We start from the raw sequence: 23624 nt of genomic DNA, 5'->3' as shown, positions 1-23624 counted from the left end.
CAGTGTTAAGGCCATGTACACAGTACAAAATAGGTAAGTTTATTCAAAGTCTTGGGTATTTAGGCCAGAGGTTCATATTAGCTTAAACTGGTGCTTCTTCAAACAAAGCTTTCTTGGCCTTCACGCCTTGCTTCAGAGCATCTCCCCCAGTATAAAACAAAGCCCACCCTAGACCAAAGTGCTCGCAAGAAATAAAAGCCAACCAACAGAGAGGATAAACAAAAACCCGCTGTGCCCAAAGTACTCAGAAGTCTTATGTTATTCATAGCAAACAATAAGTGGCTTTGCTTTGGGATGGAAGTGGGGAATGTGATCCTGTCTTTGACAAGGAGAGCCACTCGTCTGGTCCTTTCCCACTTGACTCTTGCTTTACCACACAGCAGCTTTCATTCCAAAGCTTCCACCAAGTCCTGATTCAGCTTCAGCATGTGACCCTCAACTTCGGTTTAATTAAACACTGTAATTTAGAAAATAAAGGCAAAGACCAAGATAGGGGTAAGGGTGGGATGGGATGAGAATTTTCTTGGCAGAAGCCCCAAAGTTCAGACACAGGCCTCCTCAGATGAGGAAAATGATGCCTTCAGACACCATGACCTGGTTGTCATCCTGCATCTTGGTCAGCGCTGCCTGGATCTCCTCTGGAGAGAAGGGCTCCTCTTTGTCCTGGTTGATGGATTCTGTGAGGCGATTCATGCCCACCGACTGGGCATGAGCTTCCCGGAACACATCCAAGAGGGCCATCTTGAATGCTTTCAACCTGCCCCAAATAGGAAAAATGGGTGAAGGAGGAGTAAACAAACCCAAATGCTTTCATGCAAGATCTATGCTGGGAAAGCCTAAGGATTAGTACAATATAGCTGTCCTCCTCACACACAACACACAAACATGCACGTGCACACACGTGCACACACATACACACACACACACCTTTGATGACTGCTCCACACACAAGTTTCTCCCTTTCAAACTAAATTGTTATATTATAGAGCTTCTTGAAACCTTCAATTTAAACACACTGAGAAACAATAGCATTCCTATATAATAAAGCCTAATATGCAAATCAACTGGACAGCAGAAAGACCAGTTGCTATAATGTGCACTGACCACCAGAGGACAGAAGCTCAATGCAGGAGCTGCCCCCTGATAGTCAGTGTGCTCCCACAGGGGGAGTGCCGCTCAGCTAGAATCCGGGCTCATGGCTGATGAGCACAGAGGTGGTGGCAGAAGCTTCTCCCACCTCCAGGGAAGCACTAAGGAGCAGTGAGCTGGGCAATAAGGAGCAAGGAGTCCCGGATTGCAAGAGGGTGCAGGCAGGGCTGAGGGACGCCCCCATCCCCAATGCACAAATAAGAGACCTTTGAGGGTGTGGGAAATTGGCGTTCCCATACACTGCTGGTAGAAATGTAAACTGGGATGGCATCTTTGGGAGGTAATTTGGCAACATGCACTCAAATTTTTAAATACTAATACATGACCTTTGACCCAGGAAGTCCATTTCTAGAAATTAACATTACAGCTAGTTACACTTGTACAAGTGCACAGATAAATGAAGATGTTTTACTGTAAACAGCAGATTTATGGAACCTAAATGTCAACATTTTACACATCTATACTATGGAAACCCTGAAGTCATTAAAAAGAGATCTGTCTGAGCTGATTCAAAAGTGCTTTCAGATACAGTACAATTGTTTTCTCTCATGAGCAGAATTACAATTAATTTTAATGTTTTTTTCCTAAATACTTTTTAAAGTTTTCAAACTTCTTCAGTAAACATATTGTGTTGTGTGTGTGTTTAAGGAAAAAAAGAAAAAAGAAAAACTTAACCATGGAGTCTTTTACGTGCCCAGTAACCTGGGCCTCTGGTTTTAAGCTCCGTTGACAAGCAGCTTGTTTCATACCCTCTTCTCCATAAGTCCTTGCCTCAGCGGGACACTGGTATCACTTTCCTACTCACCTGGTTTCACTCAACTCCACCTCCTGGGATTCCTTGGTCTCCTGTGAGTCCACTGACTTTGGAGTTTGCACTATAGAGGATAAATGATGGCAGAGGGTGAGAGGACAAGGGAAAACATTTGCAGACACAGCAGAGAAGTGATCTCTGCTCCCTACCCTCACTGAGCCTGCTGAACACCATTTCCTAGGGTTATTCTGGGGCCAGGCAGGACAATTAGGATAAAGGGAACTCTCCAATGAACGAACAATATAAGCTTGTGTCAGGCAGGAGGCCCTCAATCCACATGATCTGGGATATTTACACCAGGTTGGCAAAGAGCACAGTTCATCAAAGAGGAAAGCAAACAACTGACCAGAGCTTATTTTCCAGTTTCACTGAGTTTCTGAGGCTCTTTTGGGACAAACCTCTTGAACACAGGGTCCCAAGCGGAACCAAATGGGAGTCCCCACAAAATGCAGTGCACAGAGGAACTAAAAATACTATCAATAGGGACAATCTCTTACCTTGAGGCATTTCCTTCTCTGTGTCACTGAAGTCATAGGGGTCGTATGCGTCCCCTTCCCCAGCATCTGAGTGGTGACGGGTCTTCCTCCTAAAAGACCCATAGCAGTTAAGAAAAGCTTTAGGGAGCCCTGCATGTATCTCTGACCATGAAGAAAAGGAACCAGAACCTTCTCCAATCAAAGTCAAACACCAGGGCCCTGGCCGGTGTTCTCAATGGTTAATGTCACCCCCACGTACCCAATGACCACAGGATCAATTCCCAATCAGGACAAATGCCCAGGTTGCAGGTTCAATCCTAGCCAGGACGAGTACAAGAGACAACTGGTTGATTTCTCACACCAACGTTTCTCTCTCTCTTCCTCTCTCTCTCTCTCCCTCAACTTCTCTCCCTCAACTTCTCTCTCTCCCTCTCTCTCTCTCTCTCTCTCTCTCTCTCTCTCTCTCTCTCTCTCTCTCTCTCTCTCTCTCTCTCATCAATGGGTGGAAAAAAATACACATAAGATCAAGTGAGGACTTAAAAAGCCCAGGCCTGTACAAACTGTTACTTTTTCTGCTTCCTAATGTTTTTTCCTTATCATCCACTCTCAAAAATTCAACCATAGGCCCAAGAGAAATAAATAATCTTGAGGGGAAAATTCTGAAACATATATTCAAAAACCTTCGAATGAGTTACTGCTCCTACTATTCAGCATTTCTTTAGCAGGCAAGAAGACAAAACATCACACTATAGACAGCGAGGGCACGCTCATTCTCTCCTTTGCCCCGGTTACCTTCACCCTCAAGGCGTGCCGGTCCAGGCACCCTTCCTCTGAAGAACCTGCTGTCTACTGACTTGATTCACCCTTCCCCTTCCCCCAGCCCTAAGTGAAGTCTTTTTTTCCATTTCTCTTGGCCCAACCTTACTTCTTCCTCTTCTGTTCTTGGTCCTCCTGGCTTCTCTCCTCTTCATCTTCTGCCTCTGATTCATCTTCATTTTGCTTCTTACGTTTCTTCTCCTTCTCCAGAACCTAGGACCAAGCCAAGTATGGACGGGCTGAAGCCAGGGAACTGAATAAAGAACTCTGAATAAGAGTCCTTTCTGCTCCACCAGCAGAAATGATGCCCATGGGTCTAAGGATTCATCTAGCCTCTCTTGTTCCCATGTTCCAGGACCAGGGGACAGGCTGCTACTCATCCTTAGAAATGCTGAGCGGTGTGTTCAATTCTTTTTACATAATAGGTATTAACAAGTGTTTACTAAATAAAGAAATGAATGAGAAAAAAGTCCAACCCATAATGGTTAAGTGGAAAGCAATTCATTTCTTTATAAATCAGGTGTTCAATTTAAATTTAAGACTATGCCCACCCTCAAAAGAGGAATAGCCAAGAAAAGTTTATCAGACCCACGACTAAACCCCAAAGAGCTACAGTTCGATTGAGGGGTGGAGGCAATGAGAAAAAGAGAGTCGAGGCTTCAAGTCTTGGTGTCTAAAATGACAGAGATGAAATGTCACAAGCAGAAATACGAGAAGCAAGACTGAGAGTTCATCTTCTGACAGTTTTTGAGGTGCCAATGGGAAACCTGTAGAGGTGCCAGGGGGAAAAGTATAGAAGAGGAAGATTACCAAGGTCAATCCTTTGGAATCACCTACCTTTTTAAGGGGCAAAGGAAGTAGAGAAGGTATAGCACATCAATGAGACCACAAGCCCTCTGGCTCTAGCATGGCTATTTTAAAACTGTCTAGCTGCTTCTCACATGCAGCTAGATTGGGCACCACTGGTGCTGCAGATCCCAGAGAAAGGACAGAGGCCAACTGAGCACTGGCAGACAGATGCTACTTTCTGCTGATGACCCAAACACTGCTGATGGCCAAGGAAGTCTGTGAAGCCCAAGCACCAATGGTTTCTTCAGAAGGATCTCTCAGCAAGCACCCGAGTCCTTACCTTTTTGAAGTAAGCATATTGGACCAACTCCACAGCTTCCTCTGCATCCTGCAGGTCCACAGTCTTGCTCATGCGGGCCTTGGCATGGGCCGTGGCCAACCGAATCAGGGTTTCCAGGGTCCGGGCTGTAACTGGGGAGGTCTGGGGGAGAAAATGAGAATTCCTTATCCAGAATTACACATATTCTTTAAGCATACCCATCATTCCCACCACACCGGTAAGGAAATGACACTACCAAAAAAGCTCTAGGAAGTCCAAGCAAAGGACTCAGAGCTCTGTATTTTCTACAACTACCATGTGAAATTCAGAAACATGAAAATTATCAAGGAAATATGTGTGGGAGAGTGCTGAGGGAGGGAGGAGTAGGTGAACAGGAAAGAAGAAAATTAGGCATCTTGCAGCTGGAAAGGTTTAAAAAAAAAGGCTTAGAAGGAGTACCAAAGTGAAGGGAGAGTCCCTTACTGCAGGCCTACAACACACCAAGAACTGTGCTTTTACATTCCTTGTGTCATTAATGCTCTTCATTACTAGGAAAAATTTTATAGATAAGAAAAATGGGACTCAAGTAACTTGTCCAAGGCCACGCTAATGAGGGGCGTGAAAGAGGACACATTTTTAAAAGTTGTGTGAAGTCACTAAGTCCAGAGAAGCAAAACTCTGACAAGTTCTTATCAAGCAGTTCTCACAGGAGAGGGTGCATGTGAAACCGGGGTGCCTTCACCTTTTTAAACTGTTATTGTCTGAACTGAGCCCCTGCTTAAGGAATCAGAATGCCTATGTTCCTTAGAACACAGGACTAGACACCTGTACTTTTAAGTTCCAAGTGATTCTGATGTGCCTTCCTCATTAACTATCCCTAACTTTATCCAACCTTTTCATTATTTTATGAATAATGAAACTGTGAGCAGAGAGGTAAAAGATCCAAAAATTAGCTGGAAACCTCAGGCCAGAACGAAGGGTTGTACTACCACACCTCCCGCTGTATGATGCACCAGTGAAGTATGTGGTCACTTCTACTTTCAAGTCTTCAAAATTATTATTTAAATCCAATCTGACATTCAAAAACAAATGTATTCATATTTATGTAAGTTGACCAAAATGATTTAGTCAATGATTTTAATGATTTAGAAAGCTACCAAAGTTTAGAGTTTATGTGCACCATTATAGCTCTGGTTGGTATATTATGTGCAGTGAGAGGCCTTTGACACACTTGAGTGTGTTCATATGTGAGGAATTTTAAAAGAAAATGTTTATTTAATTGAAGAAGACGGGTCATGTAAAATCTCAAAAACAACAACACTGAGACCCATGGCATCACAGGGAAGCAGGTTTAAGCTCAATAAGTAGAAGACTATCCTAACACTTCAATGCAGTGATATACTAGGCATATTATCCGGAGGGGGGGGTGGGGATGTCAATGAAGTTCCAGAAGGAATTCTAGACAGTGGAATTCCTGTCTTGGGTGAGGCTGAAATAGATGATCTGGATCACATGGAATCCAAGATTGCAGAAGGAGGGTTTTGGACTAGAGTTTCTGTGTGAAATCCTGTATGAACTAAAGTGCCCCAAAAGATTCAGATAAACTCATGGGTTGGTATGTAAGGTTTCTAGAAATAGCTTTGGAAAACCATCACAGTTGTCCAACTACAAGTCATCTGTCAAAGCATAGCTCAAATATCACACACTGGGAATCCTTTCCTGATATTCATAACCTTCTGGAATGTCTAAGGGAAAAGTTAATGCTTCTTCATCTGTCTCCAACAGTCTCACAAGTACCACACTGTGGTATCTATATATATAAAAAGCCAGCGACCAGAATACCATAATGACCAGAGTAGCTGGTTGCTCTGACACCCACTGCATCCAGTGAATAGGGTGGAGCTGGCCAGCCAACCTCCCTTGGCCCCTCCCCGCAGCCAGCCCTGCCCCTGAGCAGACTCTCCCATCCCGATTGGGCCACAGCCCCTACCCCAGGCCGACCTCACCCCTAATGGGCCCCCACCATCCCAATTGGCCTACAGCTCCCCCCCACCCCATGGCCCTACCCCTGATAACCTCCCCTACCCCAATAGGGAGTGGGGTTGGTCCATACCCACAGCCTCTCCCCATGGCTGGCCCAGCCTCCAATTGACCCCCCCACCCCAATCAGGGACAGGGCCTGCCAGCCAATTGCCTGCGGCACCTCCCCCCAGCCAGCATGGCCCTAATTGGGCCCCGATAGGGGCAGGCCAGCCAGCCAACCTGCACGGTTGCCTCCTCCCGATCCACTCTGCCTAGGGGCCAGCACAGCCCCCACCCATGCACAAATTCATGCACTGGGCCTCTAGTATATTTATAAATATGTATACATGATCTTTCTATCTGCCTTTCTGCCTCCCCAGCCCAAATCTGAGCCCTTATTTTTTTTTTTTAAATATATTTTATTGATTTTTCATAGAGAGGAAGAGTGAGGGATAGAGACTTAGAAACATCGATGAGAGAGAATCATCAATCAGCTGCCTTTTGCACACCCCTACTGGGGATGTGCCCACAACCAAGGAACATGCCCTTGACCGGAATGGAACCCGGGACCCTTCAGTCCGCAGGCTGATGCTCTATCCGATGAGCCAAACCTGTTTCGTGTTATTTTTAACACTGCCTGTAAGAATAGACTCAGTTCCCAGAAATGGTTCATGTTTGCTAATTAGACCACAGCTTCTGGAGGCCAGCATCATCTGAACTGATCGGGTACATATTATCTCAGGGGCTCTCATTTCATTTTCCTTTGTAAAAGGATATGATTAACACTGTGTCAAGACCAGAAGAAAAAGCTAAAGAATCACTATGTTAAACTGGCCTCAGATAGTAAGGACTCTTCCCAGCCACATGCTTAAGGGACTCCCAGAGCCCTCTTGCGCTTGGGACTCACCCTGGCGGTGTCGGAGCTCATGCTGTCCTGGCTGCGCAGGCGGGAGTACTCTTCTGCGATGTAGGTGGCCGACTCCTGTGTTAGGATGGGCTTGATGATTTTGGCCACGTGGATGTACTTCTTCATGAAAGCCGCATTCACCATCTTCTCCCTAGACCCACACACAGTGAACTCCTGCCCTGCCACACTCAGCACCTGCCTGAGATGGTGGCTCTGCCTCTCCCGGAGAAGTCAAGATCAAGTGGCAAAGCAGAGACAGCCTAGAACCCATTTATCATAAATCTCATATGGAGCATGCAAAGGCCCTTTCACATATTAAATAAAAATATTACCATTAATAATAATTAATATTAATAAATCTTATTAATAATTAGGTATTGTGAGTTAATAAGTTTAGGTATTATTTGCCCTATTTCATACATGGGAAAAGTATGGCATGGAGAAGCTTAAGTACACTCAAATTCCGTTTTCTGGCTCAAAATTAGGTTCTTAAGCCAACAGGTTTGAAGATGATATGTTTCCTTCTGCACCGTGGCCAAAAATAGAGGTATAAGAGCTCACATTTCATGCTTTGAGCATCTGGTCGCAAGTTTCCTTTATCCAAATCGACTTGCAAAGCCCCAGTGCGTGCCATCTCCTGACCCTTCACCATGAACTCAACATAAATAGCTACATGACAAAGCAATCCTTCACATGAGGATGACATCACACTATCAGTTAGGCATGTCATCAATCTTCTATTTTAGGAAAAGATCAGAAACTAAGCTTAATTACCCACAAACATTTACAAGGCAACTGGCCTGGAAAAGGGGAGTCTCTGTGGATCCAGAAGAAAACAGGTCCACATGGTCATGATTCCAGCATAATCCTGGCCTGGATAGCATAAATATATACCCATAACCTAATATGATACAATATTAGGTATACACATGTTCTAATATGACACCAATCTCAGGCTCCCTCAGGGACAGGTATGAGAAATGCTCACTTTTTCTTCTTATGCCCGTGCAGAAGGTTATCATGCTTCTCATAAATCTGAGTGTCCTGCTGGTCTTCTTGGCTAAAGTTGGGATCGTCTGTGGCCAACATTTCCACGGCACTACCCAAAGGCATAGCTAGAAAACCCAAGTTGAGAGAAAGGAGAGTTAGAAAGAGCTTAACCAAGGGAAACTGCACAGGGAGGAAGAAAAACACTCACAAAGCAAGGACCCCCAAGGAAACAGACATGCAGAAGCCAAAAATAAGGAAGGTGGAACCACCTGGCCCACAGAAGATGCTCAAAGGTGTTCCCAAGCCCAGAAATGAACAAAGGACACACTTCAGGATAACCTCCAGTGAGCAAGAAGGGGAAGTGGCCAGGCCAGGAACAGCATCTTCGACATCAACCCAGACACACCCATCACCTGGATTGTGCCTCAGATAATGAGATCAGTTTAAGTTCCCTTCCCTCCTTATTCTTCTCGTGGTCTCACCATCTCCATCCTGCTCCCCTGGTGTCCTGTAACGGTGCATCCTAAGGACATGGTCAGAGATCTCCCGATCCTGCTCAGGGTCCATCTGGTCCAGCATGATGAAGAGTAAGTCAAATCGGGATAGCAGTGAGTCCTGCAGCCCAATGTTCTCCATAGGCGTCTTGTACTGATCATACTGGGAACACAGGAGAAAAGGAAAGTGAAGGCAACAATCAATAGAAAGGACAAGGAGGCTGGTTTGATTCTGGGAGTGAGAATGAAAGCCTAGGCCTTAGAGAAAAAAGCCAGAAGCAGTAAAGTGGAAAATTTTAACACCATTAAAATACTAATTCATCTCTACCCACACCCCTTCCCTAACTGAAGCTAATGACCTGAGTGACTCCAGGCCCCACCTCCTAGCTGAGGTGCCTCCATCAGGCTGCATGTGGGTCTCAAAACCAGCCTCCTCCTCCCCAAGCTTTATTCTGTTCCTCTCATTCCCAAGGCAGGACAACCCTGAACACAAGCTGGCTAAATCAGAGGCACTTGGAAACTTTGGAGTCCCTTACTCAGAAAGAAATGAGTAAAATGAAAATTATCAAAATCTAAATTATGTTTTAAGAATCACAGTAGCCCGGCCAGCATGACTCAGTAGTTGAATGTCAACCTATGAATTAGGTCACGGTTCGATTCCCAGTCAGGGCACATGCCTAGATTGTGGGCTCCATCCCCAGTGTGGAGTGTGTAGGAGGCAGCCAATCAGTAATTCTCTCTCATTGATGTTTCTAGCTCTCCCTCTCCCTTCTTCTCTAAAATCAACTTTAAAAAAAAAAAAGAATCATAGTTTTTCCCTGGGAGTCAAGAATCCCAGTATTCTTTCTTATCTTTCATTTCAGAACCCACTAGGCTGATGCCAACCCTCCCACATACGCTTCAGAGGGCCTAACAATCTTGGGGATAAGATTAATAATCCTTCTGATTACCATGTTCACATTTCAGGACTTGCCATTTCCCCCTATAATTCAATTCTTCAGAATAATGTAAATACACATTAGCATTCATCTAAAAACCTATGATTTCAATGCACACTCTGAATTAAACCAACCATGTTTACCAAAAGCTCTAACTCAGAGATTTGGATTTAGAAACTCTAGGCTAGGAATCAGGCACCGGTATGTTCAAAAAACACCACCAAAACTGGTATTCCCACACACTGTGAGATACACTGCCAGAGCACAGCATAGGCTCTGGTTCAAATCCCGGTTTTGCCATTTTCTAGTTTGTGACTCTTGAGCAAGTTACTTAAACTTTTATGCCTCCATTCTCTCATCTGTAAAATGAGGATACTACCTACACCTCACAGGGGTTATTATGAGGATGAAAGGAATAGATAAATATAAAGCATTTATGAGTATTAATTAATAGTATTATTATGACACAATCTTTAAGGAAGGCAATTTGGCAATCTCTACCAAAATAAAATGCACTTAACTCAATCTAGTACTTCTATTGCTAGTTATTTATCGTACAAACATACTCCCAAATATATAACAAAACGCACATGAAGGGATTTTGTTGCAGCTTCATTCACAAAGAGATAGCAGCAAATGCCCATCAAATGGAGACCAGTTAAAAAAATTTACTGTACACCCATACAAAATGCTAGACTATTAAAAAAAAAAAAAAAAAAAAAAGGTAAACTCAGTAAACCCCAAACACAATAAATATAAGATTACATCTAAAACCCAACGATAATTTTTAACATGGAGATAGTGCACTGTTGGTACAAGTTTAATTTTTGTTTACTGAAAACACTTGGAAGCTGTTAGCGGCTATCTCTTGGGAAAGAAATAGAATTTCCATATTATACCTCTCTGTTCTGTATATAAATCCTCCTACCAGATGTACATAGTACTTTCATATTTTTATACACTATTTTTTTTAATATATTTCTTTATTGATTTTACAGAGGAAGGGAGAATGAGAGAAACATCAATGATGAGAATCATTGATCGGCTGCCTCCTGCATATCCCCCACTGGGGATCGAGCCCACAACCCAGGCATGTGCCCCTGGCCAGAATCGAACCTGGGACCCTTTAGTCTGCAGGCTGACACTCTATGCACTGAGCCAAGCTGGCTAGGGCCATAGTACTTTCATTTTAATGTCAATACAGGTTACCTGGGAGGTGAGACTGCAGGTCATTTTTGTTTTTGTCTTTGTATTTCTGGAAAGTTACTTTCCAGGGGATTCTGGTGTGTGTGAGTGGGTGGGGAACCATAGCCCTACACCAAGGACAGCAACAAGAGGGCCTAAAGATAAGCTTACTTTGGTCTTTGGCCTGTTGTTTCCCTGGGTTACCTAAACTAAACTTCTCAGTCCAGTTATTCAGCAAAACTGAATGAGGGTGAGGACAATGGTTAAGTGCCTGATTTTACTGACCCTGCCATAGACGGGGTTGGCTGCTGCCAAAACACTGCAGCGGGCATTCAGTCGAGCATGGATGCCAGCCTTAGCGATAGTGACTCGACCCTGCTCCATCACTTCGTGGATGGCCGTGCGGTCCATATCAGACATCTTGTCAAATTCATCAATGCAAACCACACCACGGTCAGCCAGGACCATAGCTCCTGCTTCCAGACGGCGTTCCCCTGGGAAGTAGGGAGACAAATATACATGTTATAATCCAGGTTGTAGGGGACAGAGGGAGAGATTTCAAACCCCCTCCTGGGACCCTCTCACTGTCACACATGAGAATATAGTGGCATGAGCACCTAGAGACTTAAGTTATCCTGGTGGATAATTTCTTGTCCCACTTTGATTCCTAAGCAGCAAGACTCCAACCAAATTCCTTTATAGATTCTTCTCTCTTCATCCTCATCCTCAAGTAATTTCCCAACTAGATCTGTTCTCTTTTCACTAATCTTCAAACCCCTTCCTCTAATTTAGGAAACAGAATAATCTTCATTTTCATTTCCCTTCCAATTTGCTTTCTCCTCAAAAACTCTTAAAATAGCCTTCCGGAAGACATTCTTGTCAACAGAAGGTCATTCAAACTTAAATAATTCACCCACTATTGTCAGACACTTAGTTCTCTACATGCTTGGTCTCAGTGCTAGATATGCCAAGGACCCTTACACCCTCTCTTACCTGTTTCCTGGTCTGTGGTGACAGCAGCCGTCAGACCCACTCCAGAGGAGCCCCGGCCAGTGGTAGGGATAGCCCGGGGTGCAGTGCAAAGCACGTACCGCAGCAGCTGAGACTTGGCAACCGATGGGTCTCCTGTAATTGGACAGGGGCAGTGGTGACTCTCCAAGAAAGTCTCCACATCCCCAAGTTCTGAGTTTTTAGAACAGCTCTTGACATAACAAATATACAGTAATAGGTTATTAACACTATTTCCTTCACTTTCCCTTTATCATTTGCAAAAACATATATTTTAGATACATAAACCAGGAAGCCTTTTATGGGACTGAAATATAACCAGGTATAGATTAAAGGATTCTCAATCACACTCCACCAGGGAAGATCAGGAGTCTAGAGCAAATCCCCAGCACCATACCTATAAGAAGAATATTGATGTCCCCACGGATGTGGCTGCCATTTTCCAGGTCACGCTCCACCCCTCCCAAGAGCAGGCAGAGGATTGCCTTCTTGACATAGTCATGCCCATGGATGCTGGGGGCCAATGACTTGGCCAGCTGGTCAAAGATATCCTACAGGGTGTGAAAGTCTAATGAGATTCCATGGGATTATGCTGAGCTCCCCTTTACAGTGTAGCCTATTCAAAATGCTTGAAGATATACACAAATATGAATACTGTTTCTAATAGTAAAATCATCCTAAGACAAATCTCATTGATCAGATCATTTTCAAAGTAGTTACAGAAGAAGCCTAGATTCCAAATCTTGCTTAGAGGTTTAATCTTTAAGAAAAAAAGTGATCTCTCATCAAAACTGAAATCTGCTTATCTTTATACTCTCCATTCATACTAATCATAAATGAACATAAATTTTAAGCCAGAAACTGTTCCCAGTTTCAAAACATTTTAGGTTCAATAAAAGTATGTATTGTGCTTCAGGAGTAACCTATGTCAGACATGCGTTATATTTTGTTCAATTTTAAATGTTAACGTTTTCTTTAAAAAGAAAAATGTTTTTTGAGAACTAAAACAAATAAAACCATTATTTAAAATTTAAATAGCAATGTACTACTAATGTCTTCAGTAAAGACTCATTGGTACACTGATATTCTAAATCCTATTCTTTATTTAAATTAGGTTCACTTAGCAGCCCAGCAGGTAACACAACAGAAAAATTAAAGAACAAACCACAAAAACTGTAGGTCATTGATTGTGTCAATATTAGAAACTAGCACCAAATACTTTAGAGGAAAAACCTCGACCTTCCTCCTGGTGCAGAACAAAGATGGCCATGCCCAAACACAACCGTACAATTCCATCCCCACCCTCCAAGCCCGAAGGACACCCAGACCTTGGAGCGAGTTTTGCTGAACTTCTTGATCTTGGCTATATCCTCAGCAGAGAATGAAGGCTGAATGTCCTTGCTCATTTGCTTCACATTGCAGGCAATCAGAACCGTCCTAGGACAAAGAAGAGAATTAAGAGAAAGCCTGCTATTTTCAATTCCTAACATCAGAGCCTTTTTCGGTTAATAATCTAGAATAGCAAATTGAAAAGAAAAAGAAGAAAGCAAGCTGTTCTGAATTAAATCATTGATTCTCTCTTCATCTATGACCTAAACATCTGGCAATGCCTCAACTCAGGAATGCCTCTCCTGCTAACCCAAAGTTTGAAGTAGAAGTGTATACAGGAAGGAGGTGAGGTGGGGATATGTGAGATACTCCCAGGTAAACCATGAGGCTATAATCATATTACCAGTAACTCCCACTTTTAGCACGAGATAGAATTGCCAGTTTTATATTATAGAAAACAGATATCCCATCTCCCAGGCAGGTAGTGTGCTCCACCTGCCTGTTATCACGCTCTGGAGAAAGAATATTACCAAATATGGAAGCTGCCAGCAGCATTCCAAGCACGTCGTGACTGACCCTTTACCTGAAGGTCCCAGAGGTGTAGCCTCCCTTCTTTCCGGGCAGGCAGCGGTAGGTCCCCACCACCTGGATCCTGTCACCAGGCTTCACTTTATCCACCAAGTCATTATCCAGAATGACATCCACAGAGCGAGGAAGCTGGCCAGCTGGGGCCTTCTCCGGCATTTCCTGGATGGTGATGGTTTGGTGGTCCTTGTAGACAGACAGGCCATATTCTGTCTCAAGGGGATTGTTCTCCTCATCCTGGAAGAGGCACACAGAAAAGCACAGTTATCTCAGCCCTGTCTTAGAAACACCACACTTATTTGTGGTGGGAAACAAAGATAATTTGATGACTTCATGAGATTTTTAACATCCAGAAGCAAAAAAAAGCCAAATATCTTCTCTAGCGTTTCCAACCTTATCTAATAACAAACCATCTAGATGGAAGAGGCAATCTCTAGTCTGAATGGACCACAGCTATATGACATCGAAATTAAGATCCTTCGCCTACTAAAGCTGAATACATACTTTCACCATGATGCAATACTTCCACTCCTATGTAATACCCAACAAAATCTCTGTACTACAAAGTTCACAGCAGCACTATTCCTGATGACCAAATTAGACAATATCCCAATGCCAGCAACAGAGTGATTAAATAAATGTGGTATATTCACACAAGTGAATTATACAATGAAATACACCTACACACATGGATAAATCTCACAAACAGAAGCCAACACAAGAGTATTTTTTAAGATAAAATATGAAACTAGGCAAAAATAATTTATACTGCTGTACATGAGGATAGACTACCAGGGCAGTGTGGGCCCTCAAGAGGGACTTTTGATTGCTGGTAAGATTTGATTTCCTGTTCTGGATGCAGATTTTATAGGTATTCATCAAGATGCATGCTGCTGTATATGTATATGTCTTTAGTAAAGACATTTTTAAATTTTTTTCTTACTTGCCATTTGAGTTTTCAAACAACACACTGAATGCTCACTATGTGCAAAACACTGTTCTATTATTTCGTGAAATTATCTCATGTAATCATCACAACTCAGTAAAGCAGGTATTTTTTACATTATATAACAGATTATTAAAATTGAGGCTGGGAGCAGTTAAATAAGTTCCCTAAGATCACACCATAAGTACTAGAGCCAGGATTCAAGGCAGACATAACTCCAAAACCCATGCTCTAAACACTACAGCAGACACACCTCCAGAGGTCTTGTCTGATGTATTTTACAGCTCAAGCAAAGAAGGTTGGCCACAGTAATTGGTACAAGAGTACTCCTTTAGTACTTCCTGCAGAAGAAATTCTAGAAAAGATTCTAGAGAGAACTTAGACAATGCAACTGGCCTAAAAGTAAAAAGACATAGGTCCCATCCTTAGAATTATCACTAACTAAGACATAAGCAAGTCACTTAATCTCTCCAAACTTCAGCATATCATCTGAGGTAGACTAAATGTCTCTAAAGTAAGTTGCAGTAATAATTCTAAGATACTCATTGTTGTTTTAGTTGTTTCTATAGTAAGACGAATAGTAAGATTCCTCTACCAGTTAATAATATTATAGACAAGAACCAGGTCTTATTTATATGTGTGTCCTCCACAGTGCCTAACAATTCTTTGGATACAGTTGCTCTCAATTAAAATTAAGGGTGGGGACAGCTCTTCTTCGATAGAATGAGTTCAGACATCAAATAATCAATAGTAATTATCTTCTTTTGTCTCATTAAGTAAGGCTTCACATCATTCTCAATTCAGATCAACTAAGAATAAAGCCATTGCTTAGGCCAACCTTCTCTCAAACCTATAGTAAAATGCCCGCAAAGAGCACATAGTAATGTTGTAGCATAGGTATTTTCCATGTCAGTCTATAAAACTAATCCTTCTTTCAACCCTTCCATAATTTTCTACAGTGAATATTTATTCTTATTAAAAAAAAAAAAAAGTGAACTTTCCATACTAAGCTCTGGCTAACAATCAATTTTTCCTTTGTATTATCCTCAGTTCTAACTTCCACCCTATTTTCTTTTATTACTTGCATTAAAAGACCTATTTGATTACAACCTCCAAAGAAGCTCAATCAATTCATTCCCCTCACCTTGGTGGGGTAGACAGAGCTGGAAGGAAAGGCCACCAGGGTGGTGAGATCAGAGTAATGTCGCTCTATGGTCTTCTTTGTAGCTGGACAGTAGTGGACACTGCGGACAACTTTGGGACGAACTAGAGAGCCTAGGAATGGAAAACATGCATATGAAGTCATCCAACTACTAGACACTGATAAAGGTGAGACCTAACCCAGGGAAGCCTATGATGACTCCAAATACTACTGACACATCTAGTTTAAACTATTTCAGTAATACGTGTCATTTCTATACAGAGCATCACCATACCCATGTAAATCTTTAACCAATCCCAAATGAGAAATAGTAGGAGTTCAGGGTTAGAAAGAGGAGATTGCCAAGAGCCAAGACTCCTTCTTTCTCAGCAGAATTCAGCCTACTGTGAGCACAGGTGGTCACTCAAGGTCCTCCTAATCACTCGGAGTTCCTCCAGCTTTCACCTGGACATTTAAATGCCCGACCTTTCTGATACCACAGGCTACCCAGGTCTACTCCACCTCTCCTGCTTTCCCAGGCCCCTTTGGTCTACTCCACCTCCATGCCCTCAGACCCTTACTTTAACACACTCACACTTAGTGACAATGCCCTCCACACAGACTACACAGCTGAGGAAGACGGAGGTAAGGGTCCGGGGAGAGACATGCTTGGAGCCAAAACTGCCCTCCAATCCTATGTAGAACTCCTCATACTGCTTGGCGTAGGTAGCATCAATGGAAGATACAAATTCCTTTAAGGCCCGCTGGAAGGCAACCAGCTCCTCAAAGGCATTGTTCAGGAGACTGCATGTGGAAAAAAGAAAGAATAATTAGGCAGAGAGCAGAATTGAAAAAAGCTGATCCTCAAACAAAAGTGGACATTCTTAAATGATGAAGGCCAAGGAGGAAAATCTGGCTCCTACTTTCTCCTCCCATCCTACAAGACTCAGGATATGCAAACACGGAAGGGGGTGCTCTTGAGAGGAAAATGCCTACCACCTACTTTTGGAAGAGGAAAAGATAGGAGCAGGGCCCTGGCCGGTGTGGCTCAGTTGGCTGGAGTGTACACCAAGAGGTTGTGGGTTCGATTCCAAGGTCAGTGCACAAACCTAAATTGCAGTTTGGATCCCTAGTCAGGGTGTGTATGGGAAGGCAACTGATCAATGTTTCTCTCTTCCTCCGCCCCCCCCCCCCCCTTTCTAAAATAAAAAAGCATGGACTCCAGTGAGGATTTAAAAAACAACAACATAGGAGCAGGTGAGGCAAAGAGAAAGAGGGCTTCAAGGTAAAAAAATATTTCATCCAGGTCCTCTCCTAGGAAGCCAGTTCCAAGGTGGGGAAGAGAGAAGGGAGCCATTCTCACCCAGAGCCAGGATATCCCCTTGGGAACTCTTGCCACTCCCCTTGGGAACTCTTGCCACTCACCGATTAGCCCTCTTCTCATTTTTTCTGCGCAGGTCATTCACGTTAACAATCAGCCGGTATTGGTTGTCACTGATCAGCTCCCGAACTTTGCTCTGATAAATTCCCTGGTCTTCCTGCAAAATAGCCACCACCATATAAAACAACAGCCACAATTCAAAAATATTTTTAAATAGAGACAACCAAGATAAATGTCCATCTCTGTGCAGCAGAGACGAACCCCAATCTCTCCCAGATCTTCACTCACTAGCCTCTGATTTCATCTTCACCCAAAGGAGACAGTGTGGAGTTATCACTTCCTCACTGTCCATGCTATTATTCCTATTAACAACAGCTTTCTGTATGCAGTCATTTCTCAACCTTGAAAGCACAATAAATACAAACCTTGTCAAAATGTAAATTAAACAGGCTTTTCATACTCATATTAAAATGGATTTTCATTTTAAAGTTACATACAGGATTAAAGTATTTTATGTCCAGATCATGTGAATAATAATATAGAAAGAGTTCTCATATCCGGACCTAAAAAAGTTGGGAGCCTTAGCTATTTGTTTATAGATCCAGCATCAGACACCCTTCAAGACGCTTTACCAACACTTTATAACTTTCCATCTTGGGTTGCACACGAAACCCTTTACCTGTATAACAACCACCTTTCCTTGGCATCTCACTTAGTATTGGAGGAAATAAAATACTGCCAAATTAGGAAATCTTCCTCCCGACAGGAAGTCACTCTCTAAGTCTGGGGACCTAAACGTGGGGATCACTACCTTACGGTAGCAATGCTTCCCCCGACCCAACCTCCCCAAATCAAGAGACCCGGTAGTAACTTCCAAAAGGTCCCAGTGGACTTTGCCATTTTGTTTGTCCCTGAAGGAAGCCTGTCAAATTTCGCGCGACCCAGACCCAGCCATCACTTGTACTTAGGAGAAAGGTACAGGACCGCTCGCTAAGGTTCACCCAGTGGAGAACCAACTGAGGACTGACTCCACCGCGAGAGCATTAGAAAGGATGAGTGGAAGGCTCCTGTGCCCGCCGGCTCGGCCGCGGCATTTGCATGCCTGGCGGGCCTCTCCCTCCCGGCCCCGGCGCTGCTCGGCGTGGCCTCCCTTGGCCCGTCCGCCTTCCCGGGGCTCCAAGCTCAAGAACCTCGCGACCCAAGCCTCACCTCGTCATCCAAAAAGTCCAGGTAGTCTCTCTGCGCCTCCCGCAGCTCCACATCGTCCAGTACCACGGTCCCAGCCATGCTAGTCAATTCCACCGGCGCCCCGCGTAGGCTCTAGGTTGACCCCGCCGTGGCGCGAAACTTCCGAACTTTTCCCGCCACCAAAAGTTACCATGAGGAAGGGGCGGAGTCTCTTGGAGGCTATGAACATTTTGATTGGCTAATTCCTCTTATCAGCCTAAATGCGATCCAATAGAGAGCGACGCCTCGCGGCGGCGGAAATGTATCATCCGAGGTTTATCCCGCCTTGTTCCACTGACGGGAAAACTGACCAATGGGGGCTAAAGGAATTGTGTCGGTCCTGGTCATTGGGCAGCCGAAGATTTGAAAGCGATGCATTCTGGGAATAGTAGTTTTCCCTCAGTTCCCGGATGTGTTTTTTGTTTGTTTGTTTGTTTCCAATTGGCTATACCCTCAGTCGCCTAAGGGGGAACAAACTGAGCCTGGCGGTTGGATTCAAACACTAAACATCATGGAATAGGGGTTTATAACGCAAGAAGGTGCAACATAAAAGCAAATGGTTTTTAAGTATATATTCAAATCAGGTGTGCTGGATATCTTAAGTAGCGTCCAGAAGAAATAAAGTGAATTTCGAGACTCTGGGATTAAGAATAAAATCATAGCATCTTTAGAAAAGTCATTTAATTCAGCGACAATTTTAAAAAGTCATTTAATTGCTATCTGAATACCGTTTCCTGAAGTACTCCATAAAAATATAAGGCGGCAGAGGAGTGGGAAGAATATGTATCCCGGAGCTCCAGAGATGGCCTCGTGTGTTAAACAAAATTTTGGACATAATTACTGCACCATCTTGCAAACGGGTAAGTTGAGGCTTTCTCGCCCTATAACATCACGGGATCTTTTAAAGTAACAGTTTATTGAAAGAAAACACAAGGAGAAACAAAAAAAGTGTGCTAAGTACCAATCAGAAATTAAATAAAAGAGATCAATTGCATTTCCAAGTTTTGTTTTTAGTCTTTTGCTGTTTATATTCTTCCATTTTATTTTTGAGGTATAGTTTATATACAGTAAATCTTAAGTGTACAATTCAATTAAATTTTATTATGCATACACCCAAGTAACCACCAGTGCATAATAAAGAACATTCTCATTGCCCCAGCATGTTTTTAATTTTATAGAACAGGAAACAGAAATACCAGATTGCCCAGTACTAGTCATCTGGTCATTCTATATCTGAAATTTTGGCCAAGCTACTTATTATCGGGTCTAGTAATAATTAATGTCGTTTTTAAACATTCGTTTAAAATCTTGCTTGGCGTTGACTTGTATTGACATAACCTTCAAACACGTGGTATCTACAGAACATGTGAAGTGCAATTAACAAGTTTTGCTTGAAAAAGTTTGTGTTTGGTTTGGTTTTTGTTGCAAAACTAGGGCTAAGAAGATGGCGGATGAAGAGCATATTCGGCACTGCATGCTTTACGAGTTCCAATTAGGAAGAAAAGCAAGTGAGGCTGCAAAAAAACATCTGTAGTGCTCTTGGTCAAGATGCAGTTAGTGCCAGAAAATGCCAGCGTTGGTCTGAGAAATTTCGCGAGGGACATTTTTCGTTAGATGACAAGAGTGGTCGAGGCCGTGTGTCCAATTTTGATCAAGAAGCTCTTCAAGCTCTTTTGGTGCAAAATCCTCAAATTACCCAACAAGAGCTTGCGACAACTTTAAATTGTTCACAAAAAACAATTTCCAATCAATTGCGTGCACTTGGCAAAGTCCAAAAGTTTGGAAAATGGGTTCCTCATGAGTTGACCGACAATAACCGTAATCAAAGAGTCACAATTTGCAGTTCGCTCCTCTCTCGTCAAAACCGTTTGCCGTTTTTAGAGCAAATTGTTACTGGAGATGAAGAATGGGTGCAGTATGTTAATTTGAAAAGGCGGCCTCAATGGTTGGACAAAAATGAGGCTCTGCAGCCCACGCCAAAACCTGACTTGCATGCAAAAAAAAGTGATGTTGTGTGTTTGGTGGAATTTTAAAGGAATTCTTCATTATGAACTTTTACCATCTACCCAAACCATTACAAGTGCAGTGTATAGTGCCCAATTGGAAAGGTTAGCCCAAGCTTTAAGAGAAAAAGAACCCGCGCTGATTAATCGGAAGGGCGTAATTCTTCACCACGATAACGCACGACCGCATACTGCAAGAATCACTGCTGAAAAACTGCGCCAGTTGGAATGGGAAGTTCTCCCTCAACCTGCATAATCTCCTGATATTGCCCCTTCCGATTACCATTTGTTTCGTTCTTTGCAAAACTTTCTTCTTGGAAAAAAATTTAATAATGAAGAATGCCTCAAAAATGCATTGACCGAATTTTTTGCATCAAAATCACAAGACTTTTACAACAGAGGGATTAAAATGCTTCCTGAGCATTGGGCACAAGTAGTAGAAAACAACGGCAACTATATTGTTGATTAAATTTTGTTGTATTGTTTAAATAAATTCGATTTTAAAAAGTATTAGAAAACGACATTAATTATTACTAGACCTAATAGCTTGTTTGAGGATCTCCAAGGCAGATGGTGCCCTTTCAGGTATTCTAAGTATAATCTGCCTAAACAACAAAAATGCCATCTATTTGTATGCATATATGTATTTTTAGTTATTATACAGTTTATAGTTTTGTATTATCCTAGTGGACAGATAAACTGATCCTTAGAGAAATAAGACCAGCTTCTCATGATTGCTTGCTTTTCTTTTAACAGGGAAATAAAATAAAATTCCAGAATGAGGATTCTGCATGCAATCTATAATAAAATCATAATATGCTAATTAGATCAGAGGACCTTCTGGACAAAACCGCAGCTGTGAGGGCCCAGCCCTTGTACCAATTTCCTGCATTGGGCCTCTAGTTATAACATAAGGGATAATTATAACTTAAGAGTGTCTTTATCACTTGATCATAATAATTGTCATATTGTGGATATATTGAAGGCAATACTAATAATATTCTCTGCTCTGGAAACCACTTGAAATTAACAGTGAAAGAACCAGGAAGCTTACTTCAAAGAAAACTCAAGTAAATTTGCAATAGAAAGTGGAGTGGGATAATGAAAACCACATTTGACTCTAACACACTTCTCTGGGCTTTAGTTTCCTCATATAAATATGAGAAAATTAAAATATTCCTAATAATCTATCCCATTCAAACATTCCATGAGCCTTTGGTAATTTTGAAAACTGTAATGACAATTCTATTTACAAAGTCCTTAATATCATCATCTTTAACCATTAAGGACATGAGGATATTTGGTTATTTATTTATTTATTTATTCTCATTTTTTAAATTAAGGTATTATATGTCAATCCCCCCCCCCCCACTCCCTTATATGCCCTCCCTCCCCAGAGTTTTGTGTCCATTGGTTATGCTTATATGCATGCATACAAGTCCTTCGGTTGATCTCTTATCTCCCCCATATCTCCCTATGATATTTGGTTATTTAAATGATGCTTCTCTCTTCTTTTCTTAGAGGCATGAGATGTTTGAGTACAGAAAGGATGTTTTCTTTGTTATCTCCTGCTCCTTCAAACTGAGGGGAGAATAATCAATCAGATTGTTACTTTTTAAGTAAAGTTAGAGGCATTTGTACATATCTCATACAAAGTCCAGCTGAGTTTAGCCAATGGCTCTTTTCCATTTCTTATTTATAATGAAGAAGCACATGTAATCCAATAAAATAGTGTATCTATGGTTTTCTTTTTTTGTTCACATTCTTGCTTTCCCCCTTTTCTCTCCCTAGGCCTTGACAGACCTAAGGCAATCTCTAAAGCTGAACAAACACTAGGGGGCTTTCTGGAAGGCAGAAGTTTGCAGGAAAAGCAATTGCAAAATGTATGTAATACTTCCACTTTTCTGTGTCCTTCAACAAAAAGTACCCAAAAGCACTATATAAGTTAAAAATATTTCATAAATATTATTTATGCTCACTATATATATATTTAATATCCTAAATAGCCCATGATTTCAGCACTCAGGAAAGCACCATAATCCATTATAGACCTTTGACATTCAAAGTCCACAAAAGCTTAGACTTCAAAAATTCTCTCTAGTGCCAGAGCAGGTTAAGGCATAACCTGTAGGTCCGGGCTTGCCCTTGCCATGCAGATCTGTTCTCTTCTGTGATGTGGACTAGTCAGAATCTTCTCTTGATGCTGTACTCTGGGGTCATGACCACCAAGACAAGCAGACTTCCTTTCTCTTTCTGGCTGTTCTTACTAGTTGTATGACTGGAAACAGCCTACTTAATCATTCTGTAATTCAGTTTTCTCACCTTTAAAGTGAAGATAGAAGTATTTAGTTCAAAGGATGGTTTGAGTATTCGGTGAGGTAATAATAGATATAAAATACTGAGAAAAGTTCCTGGCATTTAGTAAGCACTAAATAAATGGTAGTGGTGATGGTAGTATTAGTGACTGGAGAGGGGTCAAGAGATATTGGGGAGAAAAGAAAGAATCACCCTGGTGCATTACTGAACAACTCAGACAATCAAATTCAAGTCCTTCCCACTCCTTTTCAAAAGTTGATACTAGAACCAATCCAGGCACTTTTTTGAGAGACCTTGTTTGCTACAAATCCATCTAGCTAAAAGTATTATTCCTTTTAGGTTGTCTGGCTCCAAATCTGCCAGTGTTGAATATAATCAGAGGCATCTGATATATGTTTAATGGAAAGTGAAATGGTCTCTGGAGTTAGCTAGTGTGTCTTATATAGTCCCATAGCTTCTGCCCTGTCTTTTGCTTCCTAGAAGCTTTTGTGTTAGTTATGCTATAAAAGGTAGGAAAATCCAGAAGCCAGAGAGCATTGGTGACACTGATTTGTCTATGAAAATTGACAACACAGTTGGGCCTACCAAGAACTTGTGACTCATTGTCATTTGCCATAGTTAATTTCAGCAATCTAGGTTCTTAGCCACTGAAAATTCATCCCCATTCTAAATTTCACAACTTCACTGAGGCTCTGATTGAAGAACTCTGCTTCAGGGCAGAGAGCCACAGATTTGCAGGAGGAAATTTCTAAAACCATAATGAGTGAATATGAATGCAGTATATGAGATTTT

General features: G+C 42.2%; 1 protein-coding gene across 2 annotated transcripts; it reads right to left on the bottom strand.

The window, feature by feature from the left end:
* Positions 1 to 18716, bottom strand: MCM3 (minichromosome maintenance complex component 3). Of its 2 annotated transcripts, XM_036414879.2 has the most exons (17): positions 18496 to 18716; positions 17331 to 17443; positions 16501 to 16709; positions 15909 to 16039; positions 13817 to 14055; positions 13233 to 13341; positions 12302 to 12455; positions 11890 to 12021; positions 11182 to 11390; positions 8762 to 8936; positions 8278 to 8404; positions 7290 to 7440; positions 4382 to 4522; positions 3362 to 3465; positions 2458 to 2546; positions 1955 to 2024; positions 1 to 757 (listed from the first exon to the last, which is right to left on the bottom strand). In XM_036414879.2, the coding sequence occupies exons 1-17, from the start codon at positions 18571 to 18573 to the stop codon at positions 559 to 561; spliced, it is 2430 nt and encodes an 809-aa protein (XP_036270772.1). In that variant the 5' UTR covers positions 18574 to 18716; the 3' UTR covers positions 1 to 558. The 2 variants fall into 2 exon arrangements, with proteins under 2 accessions (XP_036270772.1, XP_036270773.1); XM_036414880.1 differs by lacking the exon at positions 17331 to 17443 and having other exon boundaries at positions 18496 to 18548.
* Positions 18717 to 23624: the final 4908 nt, after the last annotated feature.

The sequence above is a fragment of the Pipistrellus kuhlii genome, unplaced genomic scaffold (genome assembly GCF_014108245.1).
Source record: "Pipistrellus kuhlii isolate mPipKuh1 unplaced genomic scaffold, mPipKuh1.p scaffold_m20_p_5, whole genome shotgun sequence".
Taxonomy (NCBI): Eukaryota; Metazoa; Chordata; class Mammalia; order Chiroptera; family Vespertilionidae; genus Pipistrellus; species Pipistrellus kuhlii.
Note: the sequence above shows the minus strand (reverse complement) of the source record. Positions and strands in the feature narration are given on the sequence as shown.